The sequence below is a fragment of the Pseudophryne corroboree genome, chromosome 4 (assembly GCF_028390025.1).
Source record: "Pseudophryne corroboree isolate aPseCor3 chromosome 4, aPseCor3.hap2, whole genome shotgun sequence".
NCBI lineage: Eukaryota > Metazoa > Chordata > Amphibia > Anura > Myobatrachidae > Pseudophryne > Pseudophryne corroboree.
Genome location: NC_086447.1, coordinates 764,853,181 through 764,870,793, shown reverse-complemented (window position 1 = coordinate 764,870,793; position 17,613 = coordinate 764,853,181). Strand labels below are relative to the sequence as shown.

Here is a 17,613-nt window from a genome sequence, read left to right as displayed (position 1 = left end):
GCCCGTGTAGCTTACAGTTTACTGCCACATCCAGACGCTGGAGATCAGATAAGCAGCTCCCTGCAGGCGGGTATCCAGGTTATCGCCGCAGCCCCTCCACTCTGTGGGGATCACAGGGCAGTGAGAGCCCGGTCTGGTACTCTCTCACTAGACAAGCAGGGACAGTGGCACTTCACAACGGGGTGCTGTTTAGTTAATGGCACAGGGTCCTTGGCAGGTCACCGTGAGAAGAGGGGCTTTTCCCTGTTCTCCCCTACCTGTACTTTTCAGCGCGTTCCCACCTCCAGGCAGCCTGCCATTAGCTGTACCTACTCTCTTTCCACAGGGTGGCCATTTTTCAGCACAGCTATGCTGCAACCAGCAGGCTGGGGACAGAACCGGGTTCCCTGCCTCTGATATTTCAGTCCTGGGCAAGGTCTTAAGCCATTTACTCTTTCTCCATATACTTCACCAACTGGTACTGGTATTGGGGTTTACTACTACAGATGTGTCCTCATACATCTTTGCTACAGTCACACCAAAATGTCCCCTTGGCAAGCCATCTCACATGAGAATCTTCTAGTGTTGGCTGTCATTTTTGCTGAAAATGAAAAGCAGTGCAACTAGGATGCATGAGGAGACTGTGCTGATTCATTTGATATATGACACTGTGTTTGACTGAATCTCTGAATCTGTAGACAAAGTGCCACAATGCCGCTGCTTTTTTCCAATACAAGTTCTGTACTGCTCTGTATACAGTCTCTGTCACACACAATATACAAGTGTCATATATCAGATTTATCAGCACAGTCTCCTCATGCCTCCTAGTTGCATTGTATTGCAAACAAACCACATTTTTGGCAAATAAAGATGTCCGATGTTAGCAGTGGCCCTCATTCCGAGTTGTTCGCTCGCTAGCTGCTTTTAGCAGCAGTGCAAAAACACTAAGCCGCGGCCCTCAGGGAGTGTATCTTAGCTTAGCAGAAGTGCGAACAAAATGATCACAGCGCTGCTGCAAAAAAAGATTGTGCAGTTTCTGAGTAGCTCGAGACTTACTCCTAGCTAGCGATCACTTCAGACTGTTTAGTTCATGTTTTGACGTCACGAACACGCCCTGCGTTCGACCAGCCACGCCTGCGTTTTTCCAGGCACACCCGCATTTGTATCTGACACGCCTGCGTTTCTACACACACTCCCCGAAAACGGTCTGTTACCACCCAGAAACACCCATTTCCTGTCAATCACTCTACGGTGAGCAGTGCGACTGAAAAGCTTTGCTTGACCTTGTGTGAAACTACGGCAGCTTTTGTGAAAGTACGATGCGCGTGCGCACTGCGCCCCATACGCATGCGCAGAAATGCTGATTTTTAGCATGATCGCTGCGCTGCGAACAACGGCAGCTAGCGATCAACTCGGATTGACCACCAGAGTTGCTTGGGACTTAGCGGCTCACTCATGCCAGGCATCTTGCACTGCATGGCGTATTGAGGCTGGATGTATGAGGACACATCTGTATTCTTTTCCATTTGATTTTTATACAGTGAATCCGGAAAGTATTCAGAGCGCTTCACTTTTTCCACAACTGGAATAAATTATTTTTTTCCCCTCAAAATTCTACACACAATACCCCATAATGACAACGTGAGAAGTGTTTTTGAGATTTGTGCAAATTTATTAAAAATAAAAAACTAAGAATTCACATATACACAAGTATTCACAGCCTTTTCTCAATACTTTGTTGATACACCTTTGGCAGCAATTACAGCCTCAAGTCTTTTTGAAAATGGCGCCACAAGCTTGGCACACCTATCTTTGGCCAGTTTTGCCCATTCCATTTTGCAGCACCTATCAAGCTCCATCAGGCTGGATGGGAAGCGTCGGTGCACAGCCATTTTCAGATCTCTCCAGTGATGTTCAATTGGATTCAAGTCTGGGCTCTGGCTGGGCCACTCAAGAACATTCACAGAGTTGTCCTGAAGTCACACCTTTGATATCTTGACTGTGTGCTTAGGGTCATTGTCCTGCTGAAAGATGAACCGTCACCCCAGCCTGAGGTCAAGAGCACTCTGGAGCAGGTTTTCATCCAGGATGTCTCCGTACTTTGCTGCATTCTCTCGCTCTATCCTGACTAGTCTGTCACTGTAGGGATGGTATTGGACTGGTGATGAGCAGTGCCTGGTTTCCTCCAAACATGACGCCTGGCATTCATGCCAAAGAGTTCAGTCTTTTATCACATCAGACCAGATAATTTTGTTTCTCATGGTCTGAGAGTCCTTCAGGTGCATTTTGGCAAACTCCAGGTGGGCTGCATGTGCTTTTTACTAAGGAGTGGCTTCCGTCTGGCCACTCTACCATACAGGCCTGATTGGTGGATTGCTGTAGAGATGGTTGTCCTTATGGAAGGTTCTCCTCTCTCCACAGAGGAATGCTGTAGCTCTGACAGAATGACCATCCGGTTATTGGTCACCTCCCTGACTAGGGCCCTTCTCCCTGATCGCTCAGTTTAGACGACCGGCCAGCTCTAGGAAGATTCCTGGTTATTCCAAAATTCTTACAGTTACGGATGATGGAGGCCACTGTGCTCATTGGGACCTTCAAAAGCAGCAGATATTTTTCTGTACCCTTCACCAGATTTGTGCCTTGAGACAATCCTGTTTCGGAGCTCTACGGACAATTCCTTTGACTTCATGCTTGGTTTGTGCTCAGACATGCACTGTCAAGTGTGGGACCTTATATAGACAGGTGTGTGCCTTTCCAAATCATGTCCAATCAACTGAATTTACCACAGGTGGACTCCAATTAAGATGTAGGAACATCTCAAGGATGATCAGTGGAAACAGGATGCACCTGAGCTCAATTTTGAGCTTTATGGCAAAGGCTGTGAATACTTATGTATATGTGATTTCTTAGTTTTATATTTTTAATATATTTGCAAAATCTCAAAAAACTTTTTTCACATTGTCATTATGGGGTATTGTGTGTAGAATTTGGAGGGAAAAAATTACTTAATTCCATTTTGGAATAAGGCTATAACATAACAAAATGTGGAAAAAGTGAAGCGCTATGAATACTTTCCGGATGCACTGTAACTCTGCAACTATCAGCTTAACTTGTAATTGGATATGCTTGCATTTTTATTATTATCAAGCCAGATCTTCTTTCCCAAAGACAACCTTCCTGAAGGCCAGGGTTTTTTCTTCGGATTTCGTTATACATACTATGCTTTCTGCCAGAAAGATGGTTTCGGCAAGGGCTTACCACAGGATCTGGAAAGCTTATTCAGAGTTTGAACAAGAAATTTTCAGGGTCACTAATATTTTGGCATTCTTGTAGTTGGGTTTTGATTTGGGCCTTCATTTGTTATCTCGGAAGTTCCAGGTATTTCCAGAGGTGCTTGTGATGATTCAGAGTGTTCAGACCTTCTTACAGGGGGTTCTCTATCTCCAACCCCCCTTTGTGCACCCCCAGATGAGCCCTGGTATTTGGTTCTAGTAGTTTGTACTCTCCAACACTCACCTTTTAAGCCTATGGAATCTGTGGATGTTAAGTGGCATACGTGGAAGACTGTGTTCCTTCTAGCCATCTCTTTGGCACATTGGGTTTTCGAGTTGAGTGCGTTGTCGCAGAGGTCTAATTTTCTTATTTTCCATCATGACCGTGTGGTGTTGCATACTACTCTGCCTTTCCTTCCAAAAGTGGTGTCCAAGTTTCATGTCAGTCAGGAAATTGTAGTTCCTGCTTTCACGGGTACCAGTGATGCTATCATCCCTTACCACATTAGATGTGGCATAAGCACTTTGCATTTATGTGGAACACTCAAGAGTTTCAACGTTCAGACTCCTCATTTGTCCTTTACTCTGTGGTAAAGCGAGGGTTGGCCTGCATCAAGTAGTCTATTGCTCGCTGTATTCGTGAGGTGATTTGCCATGCATATGCTTTGGCTAACTTTACTGTTCCTCATTTGGTGGTTGTCCATTCTGCTCGGTAGATTGGACCCTTCTGAGAGGCCTGGTGTGGGGGGACTCAGTAGAGCAGATCGCCACTTGGTCTTCAACTCTCACATTCATCCATTTTTGCCATTGTGATTCTGTCATTTCCAGAGACACTGCTTTTGGGCTACGAGTTCTCTGTGCAGCTCGGGAGCGTACCCTCCCTTAGTGTACAGATTTGGGATGTACCCATGGTATTCCATTGTCCCCCAGGAACTGAAAGAGAAAACAGGATTTATGTTCTTACCCGCTAAAATCTGTTTCTCTGAAGCCCTGAGGGACACTGGACTCCCTTGTTTCACTCCTGCTTGTTTTATGGTTTATACTACAGTCCGTAGTGCAGTCTATTTCTTCTCTTCTCTCTCCTCCGTCCTTTGGGCTTTTGCTAGACAAAAACTCTGCCCTGGATAGGGGTAGAGAAGCCAGAGCTGCACTGAAAGTTTTACTATCTAGTGTCCAGACTCCTCTGCACCAGCTACACCCCATGGTATTCATGTGTCCCCCAGAACTTCAGAGAAACAAAAAGCTGTTTTTACAGATGTGTCCGACTCCTCATACACTTTTTTGCTGCACTTGCGCCAAACAGCCTCTCTTGGCGCATCAGGTTCCATGAGTCTCTACTAGTTCCAGGCATCTTTTTTTGTCTTTTTTTTATTTTTTTACAGAAAATATGTCTTAGTCACAACGTGGTGCGACTCGGACGCACCAGGAAACTGCATTGATTCATTTGAAATGAAACACTTCTATATCTGTGTGCGACTGAGTCTCTGAATCTGTAAAAAAAAATGCAGTGTTTTTTTTCCATGCCAACTTTTATTGTGCTTTGTATACAGACTCTCAATTGCACACAGATAAGCAAGTGTTGGATATCAAATAAATCAGCAACTAATTCGCATTTTTGGCAAAAAAAACCCGAAGCTAGCATGCCGTATTGAGGCTAGATGTGTGAGGACACATCTATATGTGCTATTCTGACGTATCTCATGGAAAAAAAAACCTCAATATCTCACATAGCTGTTTAGAGGAAGTGGAGTCAGCAAATATTAAAACTTTGCCTATTTTCAGCAGAATAAATAACGGAAAAATTGAATTATAGAATATTTTTTTCCGGTTAAATAATAATTTCTGATTTTATTTCCTGTAGGATTTTAGTATGGACTGTGGCATATGCTATGCTTATAGGCTGGACTCTGCCATTCCAGATCAGGTGTGTGATGACCCCCACTGTGGGCAGCCCTTTCACCAAGCCTGTTTATATGAGGTGAGTACCTGAATAATAGAAACTACGGTATTTGCCTAATATTTCAAGGACATGTTCGCACATTCTGGTAGCTTCATCATTAGTTTAACATGCCAATGTACACTTAAAGCCAAGCACGCACTTTGCAAAAAAAAAAAAAAAAAAAAAAATGCATTTAAAACATAAGTGGAGATGGTTAACAGAACCTACTTATTCCAAACTGTTACTAATGTTAATTCAGTAGAATTATGGGAAAAATAGGATTTTAATACCTACCGGTAAATCCTTTTCTCTTAGTCAGTAGAGGATGCTGGGGATGCTTCAAGAACCATGGGGTATAGACGGGATCCGCAGGAGACATGGGCACACTATAAAACTTTGAATGGGTGTGAACTGGCTCCTCCGTCTATGCCCCTCCTCCAGACTCCAGTTATAGGAACTGTGCCCAGGGAGACGGACATTTTGAGGAAAAGGATTTAATTAATAATTTCAACTAAGGTGAGATACATACCGGCTCACACCACCAACACGCCGTACAACATGGCATTCAACAACAACGCATGCAACGGCATGACCAACAGCAGTCACAGAGTTGACTGAACTCAACGCAACATGAACGTAACAATAACCAAACTGCAGATACAGCCCGCACTGGCACGGGCGCCCAGCATCCTCTACGGACTAAGAGAAAAGGATTTGCCGGTAGGTATTAAAATCCTATTTTCTCATACATCCTAGAGGATGCTGGGGATGCTTCAAGAACCATGGGGTTTATACCAAAGCTCAAGAACGGGCGGGAGAGTGCGGATGACTCTGCAGCACCGATTGACTAAACAAGAGGTCCTCATCAGCCAGGGTATCAAATGTGTAAAATTTTGCAAAGGTGTTTGATCCCGACCAAGTAGCAGCTCGGCAAAGCTGTAATGCCAAGACCCCTCAGGCAGCCGCCCAGGATGAGCCCACCTTTCTGGTAGAATGGGCTTTAACCGATTTCGGTAATGGCAATCCTGCGTAGAATGAGCCTGCTGAATCGTATTACAGATCCAGCGCGCAATAGTCTGCTTAGAAGCAGGAGCCCCAATCTTGTTGGGAGCCCACAGGACAAACAGAACCTCTGTTTTCCTAAGCTGCGCCATCCTGGCGACATAGATCCTCAAAGCTCTGACCACATCGAGAGACTTTGACTCTGCCAAGGTGTCAGTAGCCACGGGCACCACAATTAGCTGGTTAACATGAAATGATGAAACCACTTTTGGCAGAAATTGTTGACGAGTTCTCAACGCCGCTCTATCAGCATGGAAAATCAAATAGGGGCTTTTGTGAGACAAAACCGCCAACTCAGACACTCGCCTTGCAGACGCCAAGGCCAACAACATGACCACTTTCCAAGTAAGGAATTTTAACTCAACCTTGCGCAAAGGTTCAACCAATGTGATTGCAAGAATTGCAACACCACATTAAGATCCCATGGTGCCACTGGGGGCACAAAGGGAGGTTGGATGTGCAGCACGCCTTTTACGAAGGCCTGAACTTCTGGAAGGGAGGTCAATTCTTTCTGAAAAAAGATCGACAAGGCCGAAATCTGTACTTTAATAGAGCCTAACTTTAAGCCCGCATCCACACCTGCTTGTAGGAAATGGAGCAAACGCCCCAGGTGAAATTCTTCCATAGGAGCCTTCTTGGATTCACACCAAGACACACATTTTCTCCAAATACGGTGGTAATGCTTAGCCATTACTTCTTTTCTAGCCTGAAGAAGTGTGGGAATGACTTCACTGGGAATACCCTTTCGGGCTAGGATTTGGCGCTCATCCGCCACGCCGTCAAACGCAGCCGCGGTAAGTCCTGATACACGCACGGCCCCTGTTGTAACAGGTCCTCCTGAAGAGGAAGAGGCCAGGGATCTTCTATGAGCAACTCCTGAAGATCTGGATACCAGGCCCTTTTTGGCCAATCCGAAACAATGAGGATCGCCTGAACCCTTGTTCTTCTTATAACATTTATCACCTTTGGAATGAGTGGAAGTGGAGGGAACACATAGACCGACTGCAACACCCACAGTGTCACTAGGGCGTCCACCGCTATCGCTTGAGGGTCCCTTGACCTGGAACAATATCTCTGAAGTTTCTTGTTGAGGCGGGACGCCATCATGTCTACTTGAGGAACTCCCCAACGACTTGTCACTTCTGCAAAGACCTCTTGATGAAGACCCCACTCTCCTGGATGGAGGTCGTGTCTGCTGAGGAAGTCTGCTTCCCAGTTGTCCACTCCTGGAATGAAGACTGCTGACAGAGCTCTGGCATGTCTTTCTGCTCAGCGAAGAACCTTCGTGGCCTCGGCCATTGCCGCTCCGCTCTTTGTTCCGCCTTGGCGGTTTATGTACGCCACTGCTGTCACGTTGTCTGACTGAATCAAGACCGGCAGACCTCAAAGAAGATGTTCTGCTTGCAGTATGCCGTTGTAGATGGCTCTTAATTCCAGAATGTTTATGTGTAGACAAGCTTCCTGGCTCGACCACTTTCCCTGAAAGTTTAATCCCTGTGTGACTGCTCCCCAGCCTCGGAGGCTTGCATCTGTGGTCACCAGGATCCAATCCCGAATCCCGAACCTGCGTCCCTCCAGAAGGTGAGAACTGTGCAGCCACCACAAAAGGGAAATTCTGGTCCTGGGAGATAGAATTATTTTCCGGTGCATGTCCAGGTGAGACCCGGACCACTGGTGCAACAGGTTCCACTGAAACACCCTGGCATGGAATCTGCCATACGGAATGGCCTTGTAGGCCGCCACCATCTTCCCCAGCAACCGAGTGCAGTGAAGAACTGACACCTTTGCCGGTTTCAGAATCTGTTTTACCATGTTCTGTATTTCCAGAGCTTTTTCCACTGGAAGAAAAATTCTCTGCAATTCTGTATCCAGAATCATACCCAGGAACGACAGCCGTGTCGTTGGATCCAACTGTGATTTTGGCAAATTTAGGAGCCAACCGTGTTGTTGCAGAGTCGTCAGTGAAATGGCAACATTCTTCAACAATTGCTCCTTGGACCTCGCCTTTATGAGGAGATAGTACAAGTACGGGATAATTGTGATTCCCTGCTTGCGCAGGAGAACCATCATTTCCGCCATTACTTTGGTCTGTCCATGGCTCCGAGGATTTTCACCAAATGGCAACGTCTGAAATTGGTAATGACAATCCTGCGCAGCAAATCTCAGGTAAGCCTGATGTGGAGGATATATAGGGACATGTAAATAGGCATCTTTTATGTCGACCGACACCCTAAAATCCCCCTCCTCCAGACTGGAGATCACTGCTCGTAATGACTCCATCTTGAACTTGAATTTTTTAGAAAGAAATTGAGGGCTTTTAGGTTTAGAATCGGTCTGACTGAGCCATCCGGCTTTGGGACCACGAACAGGCTCGAACAAAAACCTTCCCCCTCTTGAGACGGGGGTACCATGACAATCACTTGATTCTGACACAACTTTATCGCAGCGCTTACTATCTCCCTTTCTGGAAGAGAAGCTGGCAAGGCCGATTTGAAAAATCTGTGAGGGAGCACATCTTGAAACTCTAACTTTTACCCCTGGGTTACTATGTTTACTATCCAAGGATCCAGGTCCGAGTGCACCCAGACCTGACTGAAGAGTTGGAGACGTTCCCCCACTGGTGCGGACTCCCGCAGAGGAGCCCCAGCGTCATGCGGTGGATTTGGTGGAAGCCGGAGAAAACTTCTCCTGGGAACTTGCCACAGCCTGTGACCTTTTTCCCCGTCCTCTTCCCCTCGCAGCAAGGAAGGAGGACCCACAACCTTTTTTGAATTTATTGGGCTGAAAGGACTGCATCTGATAGTGAGGCTATTTCTTCTGCTGTGCAGGAACATAAGGTAAAAATGAAGATTTACCTGCGGTAGCCGTAGACACCTGGTCAGTGAGGCCGTCACCAAACAAGACCCTACCGTTAAACGGTAGAGACTCCATCGCCTTCTTAGAGTCAGCGTCAGCAGTCCATTGATGAATCCACAACGCTCTCCTTGCTGAGACTGCCATGGCATTGGCCCTTGACCCCAAAAGGCCAATATCCCTTACATCTTCTTTTAAATATGCTGCAGTGTCCTGATGTGACCCAGAGTCAAAAGCACACTATCCCTGTCTAGGGTATCTACCTCAGATGACAAGTTATCTGCCCACCTTTCAATAGCGCTACTCACCCATGCCGCAGCAACGGCAGGCCTGAGTAGCGACCCTGTAGTGACATAAATGGATTTTAGTGTATTTTCCTGCTAACGATCCGCAGGATCCTTTAGGGCTGCCGTGTCAGGGGACGGAAGCGCCACCTTTTGGATAGACGCGATAAAGCTTTGTCTACCGTGGGGATTAATTCCCACCTTTCCCTGTCCCCAGAGGGGAATGGATATGCCACTGGAATTCTTTTGGGAACATGTATCTTTTTGTCAGGATTTTCCCAAGCTTTTTCAAAAAGTGCGTTCAGTTCACGAGAGGGAGGAAACGTTACCTCAAGTTTCTTTCCTTTTAAACATACAGACCCTAGTATCAGGAACAGCAGGGTCCTCAGTGATATGTAATACTTCTTTTATCGCCACAATCATGTACTGAATACTCTTAGCCAGTTTTGAATGTAATCTGGCATCACTATAGTCGACGCTGGAATCAGAGTCCGTGTCGGTATCTGTATCTGCTATCTGGGTAAATGCACGTTTCTGTGACCCCGAAGGGGTCTGAGCCTGTGACAAAGCATCTTCTATGGATTTTCTCCATGTCTGGTTCTTAGACTCAGATTTATCAAATCTCTTAGTCAACTTAGTCACATTTGCGTTTAAAACACTCAACATATTCACCCAATCATCCGTCGGCGGTGCCGACGCGGTCACTCACAGTATTTTCTGTCCCCACTCCAGCCTCCTCCTGGGAAGAGCACTCAGCTTCAGACATGTCGACACACACACGTACCGACACCGACAACCACACTGGGGCTATAGGAGACAGACCCACAATAAAGCCTGCCAGAGAGACACAGAGAGAGTTCAGCCAGCGCCTATCCCGGTACTGAAGCGAGTAACAAGACTGCCCAGACCTGTTAGCGCTTTTTATATATATATATATATATATATATATATATAATTTAGCACCAAATCACTTGCGCCCACCCCCGTTTTGCAACCTGTTACTTGTACAGCAGTGTGGAGGTCAGGGCCAGCGTCTCTGCAGCTTCTGTGAAGAGAAAATGGCGCTGGTCAGAGCTGTATGGACTAAACCCCGCCCACTACATGGCGCGCTTCAGTCCCGTTTAAAAAAATCTTTATATTAGCGGGGGTTCCTTAACTAGTGCCCGGGCACTGTTATATCTTATGCCAGTGCTGTTTGATGTCCCCCATGCTGTCCAGGCCCCCCCCCTTCAGTGCCGTGTTATGTGTGGGAGCATGGCGCGCTGCGTGATACCTCAAACGCCGTCACTGGAGTCTTCTGATCTTCCTATACTCACCCGGCTTCTGTCTTCTGGCTCTGTGAGGGGGGTGATGGCGTGGCTCCGGGAACAAGCAGCTATGCGTACCAAGTGATCGAACCCTCTGGAGCTAATGGTGTCCAGTAGCCTAAGAAGCAGAGCCCTTGAACTCAGAAGAAGTAGGTCTGCTTCTCTCCCCTCAGTCCCACGATGCAGGGAGCCTGTTGCCAGCAGGTCTCCCTGAAAATAACAAACCTAATAAGTCTTTTTCTGAGAAACTCTGGAGAGCTCCTCAGTGTGCATCCAGTCTCACTGGGCACATAATCTAACTGAAGTCTGGAGGAGGGGCATAGAGGGAGGAGCCAGTTCACACCCAGTCAAAGTCTTATAGTGTGCCCATGTCTCCTGCGGATCCCGTCTATACCCCATGGTTCTTGAAGCATCCCCAGCATCCTCTAGGACGTATGAGAAATATGCATTGTACAGTAATAGCTTTTTATAAAAGTGACCTATTCATTTGTGAGGGATAATGTGGCCATTGGTGCCATTCCACCTACTATTGTATTACATTTATTATTTCTTTTTTCTCATCAGTGGTTGAACACACTCCCCTCTAGTAGACAAAGCTTTAACATTATATATGGTGAATGTCCTTACTGTAGCAAGGTAAGATTAATGTTCTCAGTTCATAGAGTAACATATAAAATATATAATATATCCTGTTCCTGTGATTGTTCTTTTATACACCCTTTTGTTCCAGACCTCATCATTGCAAACTGGTTTCTTTTGAGGTGATGCTTCCGTGAAATGTTCTAGATTACATGAGTAAAATGGGCTTACCATAAGCACTAAGTCACACTAGGATTTATCACTGACTGTACATGCAGTGAGGTCAGGCTGGACAGATTGCTTATCACTCTCGTAAAGTGCAGTGACCTAGACATCATAGACTCTTCTCATTCACCCTATAGCACACATAGGAAACTGGATGCAGTCACCATGTCCACACCTCAATGACAACTGTTATGATTCTATTATTGTTGTAATGCAGTCATGTGAGATTTCGACATTCTGCCGAGTGCCAAAAGTTAAGCTGCAGGAGCTGAGGGTTAGGCTGCCGGAGGGGAGAGTTTGGATGTAGGAGAGAGGGTTAGGACAGCTGGGTCAGATGACCGCTGGACCCAGAAAACACAGCTGCATCGCCAAAACTTCCAGGAAAGTGAGCACCGTACTGCCAGGACACACACTTGTCTATATTTCATCAGTGTCAACATAATGACATTATAAATGTCAATAAAACAAACCCAACCCATTAGAAACAACCATGTATGCGTTCCCAGCTTAGTGATCCTTAGTATGCATTATAGGGTCAATGAATGAAGTGTGATCACTGGTCAGCTTGCACTTCCAAAGGTTGTTAACCAACTGCGCTGACTACCTTGTGAAGGTGGTTAGGGGACTGCTAAGCACATATAAACATACATGTGAAGATGTATGTTATATATGTGCTTGCGTGTATCCTGCAGTGGCAACCTCTGTGCAGAACCAGGGTCTCTGCATTAGGCTTCACTCTACTAAGTCCGCCCCCAGACTCTCGTTGGCTAGTTTCACAGGAGTCTGGGGGCAGGCTTAGGAGAGGGTAGCCTAATGCAAAGTACTGGGTTCTGCATGGTTCCTCTGATATACAGTGCAGCTGCTGATCCCGGACACACACCAGTCGCCAGCACATACATTACATATGCTTAGCGTCCCCTGCCCCCCGCCCACACAAGATGGTCTGCGCTGCAGCCGCTGCTGTTGATAACCGTACCTAAGACCTGGCCATAATACTAAAGCATATAATAAATCCTAGTGTGAACAAGCCCAAGTGTACCTACAAAGTCTCACAGGTAGTGGAATAGTGCAACATTGGTATTTTTATTTTTTTATTTTTTTTACATCATGGCATCTAAATTTCAAGAACAATAGCTATTTAGTGTGCCATCCTCTGTTATATAGGACAAGTAAGGTAACTGAAGTCTTACCCATTTTTATACACAGTATATGCGTTAAAAGGAGCAGATGATTAAGGGGGTATTTTTAGCTTTAATGTTTGCTGGGTGGTATATACCAACCTTCAGTGGCTCCCTGGATATTGCAGCCTGACTGCTGTCCAGCCCAACTATTCCATTTACAGTACATTATTTCCAAACTAGTAACACTAAAAATCTCATCCCTGACCAAGCAGCTAGGTTACACCCTATTTTCCTTTCCCCAGCCTCTTTCCCTGGCTTGTCTGCCTATTGTACCTGTACTGTATTTGTATCCAGATGTGCAAGCCCACCATAACTTACACCCCCCACCCCCACCCCTACCCCCCACTGATCGATCAGATGATCCATATACAGAAGGTGTAAAGCAGATTTTAATGGTTTGTTGATAGGTAGAATTATAAGCATTCTTTTTCTATAGGTTGAGCATTAAAACTTTGTTGCTAGAAATGTGTATGTTGGTGACTGAAATGCAGAATTTATATTTGACGTAATAAAACAATCACTGAAATCATCATTGACCAAAATATTTTTATTTCCAGCCTATAACGCTGAAGCTGTCTAATAAGACATTTTGACTGGCTAAGAAGATGGCCATCTGACATAATGGAATGGAGTTAATATAATAAACAATAGATCATTACCAAAAGTATTGGAACAGCTAAAGCATATTTATATAAACTTTGACGATCCTGATGATGAATATTAGGTTCATATGAAGATTGGCTTTCTTTCAAGTCATAATCTTGAAACCATTCATCTTTGTCTAAATGACCTTTGTAATTCTGAATAAAGTTCACATTGACTGTTCCCTGAAAACAAATACAAAATTATTAAAGATTTAAAGCATATCATTAAGTCTGCTCCTAGATTTTGTTCTAGAATGAATCCTTCTACAAGTTGTTAGTACTAAATAATGAATCAATGATTGTATAAGTCTTAGGGGGGTATCCAATTAGCCACAATATCGTGGTTTTGCGATAAATTATTGCAATCATTTGGAATCCTGTTAGCGGCGATAAGTTATTGCTGATAGGTCTCCATAGGGTTTATTGCGGATTTCTCTGACGTCCTAGTGGATGCTGGGAACTCCGTAAGGACCATGGGGAATAGCGGCTCCGCAGGAGACTGGGCACAACTAAAGAAAGCTTTTAGGTCACCTGGTGTGCACTGGCTCCTCCCACTATGACCCTCCTCCAAGCCTCAGTTAGATTTTGTGCCCGGCCGAGGTTGGATGCACACTAGGGGCTCTCCTGAGCTTCTAAAAAGAAAGTATATAATTAGGTTTTTTATTTTACAGTGAGACCTGCTGGCAACAGGCTCACTGCAGCGAGGGACTAAGGGGAGAAGAAGCGAACCTACCTGCTTGCAGCTAGCTTGGGCTTCTTAGGCTACTGGACACCATTAGCTCCAGAGGGATCGACCGCATGGAACTGGCCTTGGTGTTCGGTCCCGGAGCCGCGCCGCCGTCCCCCTTACAGAGCCAGAAGCAAGAAGAGGTCCGGAAAATCGGCGGCAGAAGACATCAGTCTTCACCAAGGTAGCGCACAGCACTGCAGCTGTGCGCCATTGCTCCTCATACACACTTCACACTCCGGTCACTGAGGGTGCAGGGCGCTAGGGGGGGGCGCCCTGAGCAGCAATAAAAACACCTTGGCTGGCAAAAATACCACAATATATAGCCCCAGAGGCTATATATGTGATAATTACCCCTGCCAGAATCCATAAAAAAGCGGGAGAATAGTCCGCGAAAAAGGGGCGGAGCTATCTCCTTCAGCACACTGGCGCCATTTCTTCCTCACAGCTCCGCTGGAAGGAAGCTCCCTGGCTCTCCCCTGCAGTCTACACTACAGAAAAGGGTAAAAAAGAGAGGGGGGGCACTAAATTTAGGCGCAGTATATATAACAGCAGCTATAGGGGACATAATTCAGTTAGTCCCTGCATTATATAGCGCTCTGGTGTGTGCTGGCATACTCTCACTGTCTCCCCATAGGGCTTTTGTGGGTCCTGTCCTCTGTTAGAGCATTCCCTGTGTGTGTGCGGTATGTCGGTACGGCTGTGTCGACATGTTTGATGAGGATAATGATGTGGAGGCGGAGCAGATGCCTATAGAAGGGATGTCACCCCCTGCGGGGCAGACACCTGAGTGGATGGACTTATGGAAGGAATTGCGTGCACGTGTCGACTCCTTACACAAAAAAATTTACGAAAATGCGGGACAGCCGGCTTCTCAGTTCGTGCCTGTCCAGGCGTCTCAAATGCCATCGGGGGCTCTAAAACGCCCGCTACCTCAGATGGCAGACGCGGATGTCGACACGGATACTGACACCAGTGTCGACGACGATGAGTCTAGTCTAATGTCCACTAAGGCCATTCGTTGCATGATTGAAGCAATGAAAGAGGTGTTACACATTTCAGATATAAACCCAGGTACCACTAAAAAGGGTATTATGTTTGGGGAGAAAAAACTACCCGTAGTTTTTCCCCCATCAGAAGAATTAAATGAAGTGTGTGAAGAAGCGTGGGTTTCCCTGATAAAAGATTGGTAATCTCTAAGAAGTTACTAATGGCGTTCCCTTTCCCGCCAGAGGATAGGTCACGTTGGGAGATACCCCCTAGGGTGGATAAAGCGCTCACACATTTGTCTAAAAAGGTGGCACTACCGTCTCCGGATACGGCCACCCTCAAGGAACCTGCTGATAGAAAGCAGGAGGCGATCCTGAAGTCTGTATATACACACTCAGGCATTATACTTAGACCAGCTATTGCGTCAGCATGGATGTGCAGTGCTGCCGCTGCGTGGTCAGATTCCCTGTCAGAAAATATTGACACCCTAGACAGGGACACTATTCTGCTAACCATAGAGCATATAAAAGACTCAGTCTTATACATGAGAGATGCACAGAGGGAGATCTGCCGGCTGGCATCTAAAATAAGTGCATTGTACTTTTCTGCTAGGAGAGGCTTATGGACTCGCCAGTGGACAGGAGATGCAGATTCAAAAAGGCACATGGAAGTTTTGCCTTATAAGGGTGAGGAGTTATTTGGGGATGGTCTCTCGGACCTAGTTTCCACAGCAACTGCTGGGAAGTCAGCATTTTTACCCCATGTTCCCTCACAGCCTAAAAAGGCGCCGTTTTATCAGGTACAGTCCTTTCGGACTCAGAAAAACAGGCGTGGAAAAGGCGGGTCCTTTCTGTCCAGAGGCAGAGGTAGGGGAAAAAGGCTGCAACAAACAGCAGGTTCCCAGGAGCAAAAGTCCTCCCCCGCTTCTTCCAAGTCCGCCGCATGACGGTGGGGCTCCACAGGCGGAGCCAGGTACGGTGGGGGGCCGCCTCAAAAATTTCAGCGATCAGTGGGCTCGCTCACAGGTGGATCCCTGGATCCTGCAAATAGTATCTCAAGGGTACAAACTGGAATTCGAGGCGTCTCCACCCCACCGGTTCCTAAAATCTGCCTTGCCGATTACTCCTTCAGACAGGGAGGCTGTGCTAGCGGCAATTCACAAGCTGTATTCCCAGCAGGTGATAATCAAGGTGCCCCTACTTCAACAAGGACGGGGTTACTATTCCACACTGTTTGTGGTACCGAAACCGGACGGTTCGGTGAGACCCATTTTAAATTTGAAATCCTTGAACACATACATGAAAAAATCCAAGTTCAAGATGGAATCGCTCAGGGCGGTTATTGCAAGCCTGGACGAGGGGGATTACATGGTATCCCTGGACATCAAGGATGCTTACCTACATGTCCCCATTTACTATCCTCACCAGGAGTACCTCAGATTTGTGGTACAGGATTGCCATTACCAATTCCAGACGCTGCCGTTTGGACTCTCCACGGCACTGAGGGTGTTTACCAAGGTAATGGCGGAAATGATGATACTCCTTAGAAGAAAGGGAGTTTTAATTATCCCGTACTTGGACGATCTCCTAATAAAGGCGAGGTCCAAGGAGCAGTTGTTGGTGGGAGTAGCACTATCTCAGGAGGTGCTACACCAGCACGGTTGGATTCTGAATATTCCAAAATCACAGCTGATTCCGACGACACGTCTACTGTTCCTGGGTATGATTCTGGATACAGTCCAGAAAAAAGTGTTTCTCCCGGAGGAGAAAGCCAAGGAGCTGTCATCTATAGTCAGAGCTCCTGAAACCAAAACAGGTATCGGTGCATCACTGCACGCGGGTCCTGGGAAAGATGGTGGCTTCTTACGAAGCAATTCCTTTCGGCAGGTTCCATGCCAGAATCTTTCAGTGGGACCTGTTGGACAAATGGTCCGGATCGCATCTTCAGATGCATCGCCTAATAACCCTGTCTCCAAGAACCAGGGTGTCTCTGCTGTGGTGGCTGCAGAGTGCTCATCTTCTAGAGGGCCGCAGATTCGGCATACAGGACTGGGTCCTGGTGACCACGGATGCCAGCCTTCGAGGCTGGGGGGCAGTCACACAGGGAAGAAACTTCCAAGGGCTGTGGTCGAGTCAGGAGACTTCCCTACACATAAATATTCTGGAACTAAGGGCCATTTACAATGCCCTAAGTCAGGCAAAATCCCTGCTTCTACACCAGCCGGTACTGATCCAGTCAGACAACATCACGGCAGTCGCCCATGTAAATCGACAGGGCGGCACAAGAAGCAGGATAGCAATGGCAGAAGCCACAAGGATTCTCCGATGGGCGGAAAATCATGTACTAGCACTGTCAGCAGTGTTCATTCCGGGAGTGGACAACTGGGAAGCAGACTTTCTCAGCAGGCACGACCTCCACCCGGGAGAGTGGGGACTTCATCCAGAAGTCTTCACGCTGATTGTAGATCGATGGGAACGGCCACAGGTGGACATGATGGCGTCCCGCCTAAACAAAAAACTAGAGAGATATTGCGCCAGGTCAAGGGACCCTCAGGCGATAGCTGTGGACGCT

General features: G+C 46.6%; 2 protein-coding genes across 7 annotated transcripts in view; one reads left to right on the top strand and one right to left on the bottom strand.

Moving 5' to 3' along the window:
• FANCL (FA complementation group L) overlaps window positions 1–13,550 on the top strand; it is a 265,614-nt gene extending 252,064 nt beyond the window's left edge. For all 4 annotated transcript variants that reach the window (XM_063918209.1, XM_063918207.1, XM_063918208.1 and 1 more), the window contains 3 exons: window positions 5,113–5,229; window positions 11,261–11,332; window positions 13,239–13,550. In XM_063918209.1, the coding sequence (XP_063774279.1) occupies window positions 5,113–5,229; window positions 11,261–11,332; window positions 13,239–13,274 (225 nt within the window). In that variant the 3' untranslated portion in view covers window positions 13,275–13,550. The remainder of the gene's footprint in view (window positions 1–5,112; window positions 5,230–11,260; window positions 11,333–13,238) is intronic.
• Window positions 13,208–17,613, bottom strand: part of VRK2 (VRK serine/threonine kinase 2) — a 183,124-nt gene continuing 178,718 nt past the window's right edge. For all 3 annotated transcript variants that reach the window (XM_063918204.1, XM_063918203.1, XM_063918202.1), the window contains exon 14: window positions 13,208–13,508. In XM_063918204.1, the coding sequence (XP_063774274.1) occupies window positions 13,314–13,508 (195 nt within the window). In that variant the 3' untranslated portion in view covers window positions 13,208–13,313. The remainder of the gene's footprint in view (window positions 13,509–17,613) is intronic.